This window comes from Sturnira hondurensis, unplaced genomic scaffold (genome assembly GCF_014824575.4).
Source record: "Sturnira hondurensis isolate 20B ecotype Veracruz unplaced genomic scaffold, ASM1482457v3 Scaffold0008457, whole genome shotgun sequence".
Classification (NCBI taxonomy): domain Eukaryota; kingdom Metazoa; phylum Chordata; class Mammalia; order Chiroptera; family Phyllostomidae; genus Sturnira; species Sturnira hondurensis.
The window spans coordinates 194,737-206,444 of NW_028081088.1; the positions used below are offsets into that span (position 1 = coordinate 194,737).

Below are 11,708 nucleotides of genomic sequence, written 5' to 3' on the forward strand. Positions count from 1 at the left end.
ATTAGTCATTTGCATCAAAGTTTTCCATATTCTAATTTATAAAATTTCAACATACTTACTCTCCAATTGCTACATAAATCTTCACCTAATCACATCTAGTCACAACTGAGTTTCTTCTGTGTCCCAAATGTGTGAACATGTTTTTACCACAGAATGTGGAAAATGAAAAAAATGAGGAATCAAAGATTCTGCATATTCAGCACCAAACTCCATTAAATAAATGTGTCCCAGAATCTCTACCTGCTTCTCTGGAGAGTTCACACTTTTTTCTCCCAAAGAACAACCCAGATGCTCCACCTTCTCCAATACTGGGTCTTTGTGCTCTAGGGTCACACTGTGTTCTGAGCTCATATTCTGATTGCTTTGTAGAAGAAATAGGTCAGGACAAACCTCTTGTGACATGAACAGGAACCTCCTGCACTTTTAATGCTCCCCGTTGTAATGAGTATTGAATTTCCCTGGTGTGTTCATTACTAGAGATTTTCAAAGGTATACATCATTTTAAATATATCTAATTTACGAAAATTTACTCTCTTAGGTCATTTATGTATCTCATGGAGCAGTTGGGTCAGAGAGGATGGCACAGGCTCAAAAGTGTGGAGTAATTATTATTAAACATGAACCCTTAGATATGCCACACTCTGTGACCATGTCCTTCATGTCACCATCCAGCCCCAGAGCTATCTATATAGTAGGAGGACATGCAAATAGGGTCCCTCTGCTCATAAAAAGCAGCACATCCCCAACCCTGCAGCTCTGGGAGAAGAGACCAGCCCAGGATTATCACGTGTTCCCAGTCCCTGCTCAGGACAGAACACAGACCACTCAACATGGAGTATGCCCTCAGCTGGGTTTTCCTTGTTACTATTTTAACAGGTAATCTACAGAGAATTTGAAACACTACATATGTGAGTGGATATGTCTGAGGGATAAAGTGGATAGGTGCGCATTTCCTGACCTAACACCTTTGTGTTTGCAGGTGTCCAGTGTGATGTGCAGCTGGTGGAGTCTGGTGGAGGCTTGGTGAAGCCTGGGGAGTCTCTGAAACTCTCCTGTGCAGCCTCTGGATTCACCTTCAGTAGCTACTGGATGCACTGGGTCCGCCAGCCTCCAGGGAAGGGGCTGGAGTGGATCTCACGCATTACTAATTCTGGTGGTAGTACATATTACGCCAACTCTGTGAAAGGCCGATTCACCATCTCCAGAGACAATGCCAAGAATGAACTCTACCTGCAAATGAACAGCCTGAGAGCTGATGACACAGCCCTGTATTACTGTGCGAGTGACACAGTGAGGGGAAGTCAGTGTTAGCCCAGGAACAAACCTCCCAGAGGGAAACAAGAAGGCTGACCTGCAGTGTCTGCTTCTGACATCAGGGGGCGTGCAGGGCACACTCATTTCTTGATTCAGTTCCAGAACCTTGGGGGATATGCATTAACTCTTGGTTTCCTGACAGGTGTGGTTTAACCCTCCACATAGCAGTTTCCCTCTGGGAGTATCCCTTCCTTTATGATTCTGTGCTTACCTCTTAAGTGACTTACAGAGGCTTGCTGTAATAAGGGGAAAACATGTTCACATGAACAGAAGGCAGAAAGTCACAACATTTGCTTACTTTTATTCTAATGAGTCATATTTGAATAACCAAATCTTCATGGTCCACATCAGTTACACCTGACCAGAGGTTCTGGTGAACCCAAGAGTGCCACCCAGCCCCACACAGCTCAGAGTCCAAGCCGGCCAGGAGCAGGACATTTGCTTGCTGAACAGTGAGCACCAGAGGAATATGAACCCAATGCCAGAGGACAAGGGCCCCAGTGTTGATGGTCACTGACTTGACTCCACGCTCATGATGACCAATAGCAGCTGACATCATGCAGATGCAGAGTGACCCCACCACACTTTGGTACAGATGCCCAGGCTGATGAAGTCACTCACAAAGAGGGACAATGAAATAGTGTGTCACTTCATTGTAGAATTTCTTGAGACTTTTAGGCAGGTCAGGAATGGCTGGTCCATGCTATGAAAAGAGCCTTGGTCTGGTTCCGATTTCCCATCCATAAGAAGGTCAGAGACATCATCAAGTGTAAGGCAGAATAAAAACGTATTTTTCAGACTTGAAATATCTCACCCACAATTTACCTCACCCACTGTTTCTCAGGGAGCTACTGAAGAAATTATGGCACCAAAACTAGGGAATGAATGAAGAAGAAATAGTATCAGGAACCAGGATTCAACACCAGCTATAGGTAAAGGGAATTTTCAGACCAGTGAGGAAGGAAGATTCCCAAGACGACAATGCTTGCAGGGAAAGAGCGGCTGGTCCTAATTGCAACCTGTCAGAAGAGATGTCCTCAAGATGATGAAACTAACAGGACACTCAGTGTGTTTGAAATGCAATGAGAAGAGATTTGGAGAAGTAGAGATTTGAGAATGAATTAGTGATAAATAGAAAAACATTGGGGACAATTATTAACTAAAGAGAAAACAAAGTTGTACAAAATAAAATGAAAAGGAATCATAGTCTTCCAAATGATTTAACTGTGAATTGCCTTTTCAGAGTAATGCTAATATAAACAATCAATTCGAATCTATAAAAATTTACGATAGAATTATATCAGGAAAATAGGAGGGCAGGATGTGTACATATGTGCCATAGGGAACAAAAGAGTTAAAAAAAGAGGGTCCTCAGCAGGGTGGGTTTGTGTGGTTTCGCTCTCTCACCCACATCAAACTACAGAGAATCACCACTTTGGAAATTTCCTACCTGTGCACAAGAGGAGAGAGAGGGATGAACGTTAATGTGTCAGCATTGAACATAAAGAACTAGATCCTTACTTCTTATTCCATGAAACTAATAGGAATCCTGTGTGAGAACACGAAGGGAAAAACCATTATGGCTAGAAAACTAACTTAGCACCTCAAAAATGAGACTAATGGTTATTTGTAAGGAATCAGGGGAAATAATAATAATAAATTATAAGTGAGTCTTAGTTCAAAGTCTAGGGTGGAACCTATCCATTCTACACACTCATCAGCTTGTCCTGAAGGACTTACAGCCCCTTTCTGTTTCCAAATATGAGTTTCCATAAAACTAAGGGGAGCCTCAGACTAGGGAGGTCTGCTGCAGTGGCCTTCCAACTGGATGGAAACGTGATTTGATTTTTATTTGTGTTCCTATGGGTGACTTTTTGTGTCACTCAAAAACTCACATGTCAAAATTTGAGATCCATGTTTTGATGTTAGGATGTGTGGCCCTAGGACAAGTGACAATCCTGAGGTGGAGCTCTCTTGGGCAGGATTAGAGCCTTTGTAATAGAGGACTGAGGAAGCTGTCCTCCCATCCACTGTCTGTGATTACAGCAATCAGCCATCTAGGAGGCAGGTCCTTACCAGTCCATCAAAACTGCCGACACCTATTGTTGGATTTTTCGCATCTAGATCTGTGAGAAATAAATTTCTGTCATTGGCAATGACCCAGTCCACAGGCCTTTGTTACAGCAACCACAGTGTTTTAGGACTGTAGTGTAACATGACCACACCATTGACTCCCTGGGGTTTTCCTGCTATTTTTGTTGTTAAAGGTGTAGTATTGGTGCCCTTCCAGTGATGTTCAAGGACAGTTTTCCTCTGGTCTTTTCTTCAGAAAAAGAATGTCCTGATTGAAGGTTATAGGAGTCTCCTAAACAGATGTAATAGGAAGGAAGCATTAGAAGTGGGTAAAAGACATGAACCCTTTCAGTCTTTACCACACAGCATGGAGCCAGGTTCAGGTTTCACTAGAAATAGAACCCATGGTCCTCCCAGTCATCCCATCACAAGGACATGGCTGATGTGTGCTTGAAGGCATGGACATGAACAACATTCGGGAGGAGCACTGGCCAAAGGGACTTGAGAGTTCACTTAGGTGTGATCATTTTAACTAACCAAGTCTTTTTTTCAAACTTTGCAGAGATTGTGTATAATAGTGACAGTGTGACATGTGGATCAGAGTGACCCCTTACAGATAAATGGTTGCTGTGAGGTGTTCATCTCAGTCACTTGATATGACATTTGGTAAGCTATTGGGGCCTACAGGGTAACAGGCTGTTCACAGAGGATGTCCAGGGCAGTTAAAATATTCTACATAGATTTATTCCTACTTCCCACTGTCCTTCTCAATGCTGATGGACTTGCAGTGTACAGAATCCCAGAACATGGATTCTATCTTGAAAGAACAAAAGTGCCCAGTGTCCTCAGCCCTGAGAGGCTGGTGATGCAGATGAATGAACTTCACCCTGTGTGTTGACACATGGACAATGTCACACAGGGAATTTATTCTGAGCTGAATAGCATGAAACACTGTGCATGTGGAATATCACTGTGAATTAAATTGTGTTAAACTGATTGATGGTAGAAATTAGCTACAGCAACAACTCTGCAGCATGTTTATAACTAGTTTCTTATTAAATGTTCACTATATTAAATGTTCACTATCACAACACGGATGATTGAGCCTCTGAGTCTAGTGGGGTTTCTCATGCACAGACTTCACTTCTCTGTCCCTGGGAAGGAGTAGATGCAAATGGGGTTTTCCATGTGCTGATAAATCAAGCCACACCACTGACCCAGCACCTTAGAGGGAGAAGCCCCAGCCTCTGACCCTTCGTAGTTTTCACTCATTATATCAGTTAACCCAGAGGAGGCTCCTTTAAGTTTGATCTGAGCTGAGAGCTTGCTCTGATGATTTTACATTATAACAATATGAAGAAAATGGGGCTTGAGTATGTCTGTGTCTGCTGACAATGAGAGTCCTTTGTTTAGAGGTGTCCATTGTGAGGTACAGCTGATGGAGTCTGAGGGGACCTGAGACAGCTTGCAGGTCTCTGAGGCTCACCTGTGAAAGCTCTGGATTCACCTCCAGTGACTACTACATAACCTGGACTGGCCAGCCTCCAGGAAAGAGATTGGAGTGGATAGCTGCTATTAGAAACAGAGGTGACAGTCACACAACAGAATACACTCTACCTGTGAAAGTTTCGTCTCCTCCAGAGTTGGTTCCAAACACACTATTTTCAAATGAGCACCTAGAGCACTGTGGACACAGCCATATATTATTGTATGAGACACACAGACAGGGAAAGTCAGTGTGAGGCCTGACACACACCTCTCTTAAGGAGGAGCTGTGACCATGGGTGGGCACTGGGTGTCCCTGGATAGGGACAATACCAGGAGAAATTGTGGGTGGAGGTTGGGCTTTTTTGGTGTGTAGTTTTCACTTACTATCACAGTTTCTTTCAGGCAACCTGTCTGGTTTCCTGATTCTGTGCTCACCTCTGAAGTGTCTGAGTTAGAAATATTTATTGTAAGGACAGACAACATTCTCTTGTGGACAAGAACCAGAGTTGTTTTCAGACACTCTTATGTCCAATTCCAATGAATAAACAAACCTTCTGATCCTTGTAGTTGAATGTAACCAGAGGCTGTGCTGGACTCAACAGTGTGGCACAACCCCACATAGCTCAGTTTCCAAGATGGCCAGCTGCAGAACACGTGCCTGCTGGGCAGGAGTCACCAGAGCATATGGCCCGAAAATCAGGAAACAAAGATGGCTAGTGGTGACGGTCGTTGACTTGTTATCATGCCAAAAGCACCAGGTGTAGGTTACATCACACAGAAGCAGGGAGACCCAAAGATTTCTGTAGATGTCCAGACTGATGACAAAATTACACCAAAGAGACATAGAACATTTATCACGCACATAGTTAAAATCTCTAGGAAGAACAGGAAGAGAATTTCAGCAAGGTAAACATGCTTTGATAAAGCCAGGAACACAGACATGCTGATGGTTGTTATTTTGTCGAGGTGCATGTGAGGGGAATCTTCTTTAAGGGATTATGTGCTTTCAGTCTCCCAGTGGCATGTAAAGAGGGGACCTAGACTCATGAGATTTCCTGTGAGGGGGTGGATGAAGAAGAAGCAAAAATGAGACTTCATTTGACAGCAGTCCAATATCACGTAATAAAAGTGGTGACTACTGATTTCACTTAACAACTATAAAAATGAGCAAAACATGAGATGAATGTCATAATGTGTGAACAACAGACATGTCTACAGAAAAGGAAGAGGATTTTGATTACAAAAAAGCAATCAATGTTGATAATGATGATGAAGATGATAATGGTGATGGTTGTTGATTATGATGGTTATCTTTATGAAGCCAGTGCTGGTGATGAAGATGATGGCTATGGTGATGAATAGGATGAAAAATGTGGATTGAGTCAATTGTCTTGCTTCAATAAAAAATGTTTATCTGGACACACCATCACTACAGTCCTCCAGTCAATGGTGTCCTCCCATTCCTATCAGTGTTGAGATATTTTGTAAATGGAGCCCAGTGAATTATTCAGCTTTGGTGAGTCATGTTGTGGCCAGAGGAGTAATGACCTGATTTTTTTCTAAGTTCCAGTCACCTGGACCAGTGACCTTATTACCAAATGTGACAGAGACACTGTGAAAATATGAATGGGTAACAAACAATTCCCTTTCCACTTTTTTCCAGTGACATGTTCCTTATTTCCCTTGATCTCTAACTGCACAATTTTTAGTATTTCTATCTCTAACAAAAAACATTGTTTTCTAATATAATATAAACTATCTCTATCATGTCCTGAGCTTCCTTGTGGATCCTCTCTTAAAAGGCCTTTAAATACATATGTCCAGTCAGCTGTGTTCATGGAAATAAGGCATAGTTGTCTATGTGACTCTAAGTCCAGCATCTTCCCCTTACTCATTTGCAAAGTGTCTGCTATAGTCCCTATGTCTGCTGTAACCAGTAAACATGGATAATGGAGCCTGATGTTTTCTGGGGAGATCTTTAGGGAAAATACTTAATAAATGATCCATTAAAATGCTGATAAATTAGACTTTGTTAAAATTAAAGATTTTTTCCCATAAAGATCCATTAAGCCAATAAACAGGCAGATGAGAACTTGCAGACTATGTTTCCAAATTTCCTGTCTGATGGAAGAAAGTGGTCATTATACATTAAGAATATTCTATGTTGTGTGGAAGATCTTATCACCCTCTGACCATAGAGATCATCCCCCAAAAACAGGGCTTAGAAAGGCTCAGAGTGGGGGTTTCCTGTGAGGGTGGAAGTTCCTTTCCGATGAACCAATCTGTACTTAGAATTCTCTTCTTTTCCCACTTCCTGAACCACAATATGACTGACACCACTAGTCTGAGAAGACAGGTCAGTTCACCCACTGCCATAATCACTTCAACAAATGTAGATTTATAAGTTGTAAACAAACATATTTTCTTATTTCTAATCTTTTGTTGATGTAACAATGTGATTTTTTCTGATGTGATTAGTTTCTGGAATCTCTGCAATGTGCAAAGGGCTTATGTGAGGGAGCAGTTTGCACAAAGGCCTCAGTAAAAACCTTTAAAAAACAAACAAAAAAAAACCACACACCCAAAAACAAACAAACAAACAAAATCCTTCCAACATCAAGAATTCAGGATGCCCCTGGCTGGTGTAGTTCAGTGGATTGAGCGCAGCCTGAGAATCAAAGGGTTGCCAATTGGATTCCCAATCAGGGCACATGCCTGGGTTTAGGGCCATGTCCCTGGTACAGGGTATGTGAGAGGAATACCCCAAATTGATGTTCCTCTCCTTCTATTTCTCCTTCCCTTATCCTCTTTCTAGAAATAAATAAATGAAATCATAAAAAGAAGAATTCAGAATGACTTAAATGTCTGTGCTTGGGAGGAAATTACTGGAAACAAAATGGCATTGTAAATTAAGATACAAGATATTGAGAATTACTATCCTTTATTTCTGAATTTGTTGGCCAAGATATATATTGTCTATATGATTTTGTAATATTATTTTTGTAATTGTGGATATACTACAGTTTGTTCTTAAAATACTGTCCCCAAAATGGTAATCCTTTTACAATCTGATTTAATGATACATGAGAATTCAAAGTGTCACCCACTTACCTAATCAAACTTTTTTTCTCCTCTGAAAGTGGGCCTCACCATTAATCTTATTCCAATGCGTCCCATAATCTAGGTGATCCCCTGTACCTGAATCAGAGGTTGAGTGGTTTCAAGAGAAAAGATGTCCCCCAGAGGTCCCAGAATGACCTGGGCATTAGATCTAAGTGTCTTCCCTCAAATGGGGAAAAGCCTGCCTCACATGCAAATTACTTTTTTAGATCCAAGGTAAATCTCTACCTGGGTTATGGGGGCACACACTTTTCTCCTTACATGGGCTGAGTCTCTGGGGAAGTCAGAGCTATAGTCAATGGTCTTGAAGGACATGAGACCACTGGGTCTCCTCCTGTGGCTGGTAACAACCTGACAGTGTGAGTATCTCCAATGTCAGATAGTAATGTGGAAGGCCCTTCCTGATCATTGAAGGCCTGCAAGGGATGTGTGACAATTATGCTTGATGGCCTTGGAACTGGAGCGTCCACATGAGCTTTAGTCCTACCTCCAGAACCAAGGGCATAAGTGTTCCTCCTGAAATTCAGGCCTGAGTCCTTGAACTGGAAATAACCTTGAGACTCCTCTGTGACCCTCACATCACACTTGGTCCTCAAATAACCTCAACCCTTATTTCTAACGCAGTCTCTTATTTCCTCAGGTATACATTATAGAGGCAGGGTGTGTTCCTCTGTCCCAGGAACACAAGGTTGAGATAAGTGTGACCCAGTCTCTGTCAGACCCAGGGCCACATCAGCCCTGTGCCCATAAAACAAAATATGTCTCCATGTCCCACATTCTCCTCATCCTGCTGCTTCCAGAATGGATGGGAGACACTGACAGAGGACCCAGAGCAACACTATAAAAATTATTACTGTTTGTTCTATTTCTTTTTAAAATATGTTTGTATTTAACTCTTGTTCAAGAACAGTTTTCTTTCTTTTATTCCCAGCCCTGTCCCCAGGTACTCCCCACCTCCCTCCCATCTCCGCCCCCCACCTTAGTTATTGTCCATGTGTCCTTTATACTTCTTCATGTGAGTCCTTCCCCTTTTCCCCTGTGATTCTCTCCCCTCTCCTCTCTGGACCGTGTCAGCACGTTCTGTATTTCAGTGTCTTTAGTTACATTTTGCTTGTTTGTTTGTTTTGTTGTTTAGATTCCTGTTAAAGGTGATATCAGAGTTACAAAGTCAATATCCAGAAATCAAAGGCATTTTTGTATACTAACAATGAAACAGCAGAGGCAGAAATCAAGAAAAAAATCCCATTTGATATAGCAAAAACAAAAATAAAATATCTGGGAATAAACCTAACCAAGGAGGTGAAAGACCTGTATGCAGAAAACTACACAACACTGAAGACAGAAATCAAGGAAGAAACAAACAAATGGAAACATATACCGTGTTCATTGATTGGAAGAATCAATATCATCAAAATGTCCATACTACCCAAAGCAATTTACAAATTTAATGCAATGCCTATTAAAGTGCCAATGGAGTATTTCACAGACATAGAACAAACACTTCAAAAATTTATATGGAACCACAAAAAAACACGAATAGCAGCTGCAATTTTGAGAAAGAAGAACAAAGTAGGAGGATCACAATACCTGATATCAAACTGTTTGTTCTATTTCATCACAGCCTCTGTTCATGGTGCTTCATGTTTGTTTCAGGTGATCATGTGTCGATTTATTTAACCTAGGTTTGTTTGCCTTCCTTGTGATGTGTCCCCTTCTTCCTGTTCAGAAAAAAAAAAACAGTAAGAACACCTGTTTACAATCAATTGAATTATTGTGTAAATGGGAGAGATGGAATAGGAAACTCAATAAGCAAGATGTGTTCCAACCTCACCAGAAAATATCATTCCCTCCTAAAAAGGTGAGAAAGTAGACAGATGCAAGAAGAAGTATGAGCCTTGGAGACACAACTCCTGGAGAAATATGCCACTCGCAGAATCACAATGGCTCTCTGCATCCTTACCTGTGAGAATCTGGAGTGGCCTAGAACATGGAGACAGAACACAAAATATGGTGGCTGGAGCAGGGGCAGGATGCAGGGAGTTATTACTTAATGGGCATCCTGCCAGTTTGCGAAAGTGAACATTTCTGGATTTGTATGGTGATGATGGTTGCACAACATTGTGAGTGTGCTTAACGTTGCTGTGTCCACTTAAAATAGATTAGCTCAGTGAGTGTTTGACGAAAGAACCTCTAGAGGGTTATGACTGTCCTGTGCATGTTTCCAGGGAAGTGGAATTTGGGAACAGGGGAAGCCTGGTTGAGGGTCTTTGGCCACAGGGGTTGCCGAGCTGAGAGCAGTGTGTAAGGTGGATGAGTGGGACAAGGACGCTGGGTGAGTTATGTCTTGAGAGGCCTGCAGACAATTACAAGGGCCTGGTGCCACTTCAAGTGAGATAAGCAATAAGTAGCAGATTATTGGAACCCAACACCCTCTGCCTCTGAGTGTCACCAGGAAGAAGGTGGGGGTTGCATGATTGTCCATGATCCCACCACACACGTGACACTCCTGCACAAAATGGATTATCCCTTCTCCAGAGACTTTTTGTCCCCATGAATTTCCACTTTGCAATGATCTCTGAGCAGGTAACCAACATTTCCTTCTGCTCTCACCTGGTGTGAGAATGAGGAAAATTACAAGACATTTAACAGGATTCACGTAACCTGACATCAGAGTCTTTAAAGCTCCTTGAAAACAAGGGCACATGGACACCAAGATGCTCACCAGTAATGTGTTTTAGGGCAGCATCACAAGGAATTATGAGGAAGGAGAGTACATGCCCAGTCTGAGGTCCCTCTCATGCAGTGAGGACACATATTGTTAGGCTGATCAGAGCCATAATTGGGTTCAGTTCTCCTTCTCCATGATAGAGGAGAGGACAGGAGAGGGTTACATAGCACAGGGCTTCTCTGGGGAACAGGCATCTGCTCACTGGAGATGTTCTTACTGCTTCTCTCATTTCATGTCCTTCTCCCTTTATTTTATGCTGGTCACACTGCACAGTGCTCAGGGATCCTCATAGGTTTCTTCCAGCACCTTCAGAACAGTTGGAACATTCCAATCAAAGATGCCACCTGGACACCACATGACTGCACTAACTTCTCACTCACAGCTCTCTTGTCAACAAAGGAGGAATCTCGTGAGAAATTCATCACCAGAGAAAACCTTTCATGTGTTCCATGGATGTCCCTGATCTCTCAGATGCACTCCCGGCCTTGTTGTGCCCTATAAAATAATGGCAACTCAGTGGAGATTTTCTGTTCATGGGTTGTGTGACATTCGGTGAAGTAAATAAGGTTTTAAGCACTTACCTGGCTGTTAAATCCTATCATATGTTTCACTTCAGTTTAGTCATTTAATGCAAAGTACAACTATCCTGAATTTGGCTTCCCTCCATCTATAATGTTGGACCATCATGGGCTCCCAGCCCCCTTCCCAGGATATCAGTCTCCAATCCCCTAACCAGGGTCTCAGGTGAATGCAGGAATGGTAGTTTCCAAACAAATCTGTATGACCAGAAAGCAGGTGCCATTTTTCTCACACATCTCAGAGCACCTGCTGATCCAAAGTCAGTGCCTCTGTGTCACTGGGAGATGGTGACACCAGGGCCTCAACACCTCATGTGGCTGAGGAACTTGGGAGGCCTCCTGAGTGGGTGAAGGGACTTCACAGCCCTGGGAAAAGTGAGATGAAAGGAAGACAACAGGCTATCCGC

General features: G+C 42.4%; 1 gene segment (V, D, J or C); it reads left to right on the forward strand.

Moving 5' to 3' along the window:
- Positions 1–755: 755 nt before the first annotated feature.
- Positions 756–8,806, forward strand: LOC118992911 (immunoglobulin heavy variable 3-74-like). The segment is given in 3 exon segments: positions 756–876; positions 980–1,306; positions 8,796–8,806. Coding segments are annotated over 3 exon segments (375 nt in total).
- The last annotated feature ends 2,902 nt before the right edge of the window (positions 8,807–11,708 follow it).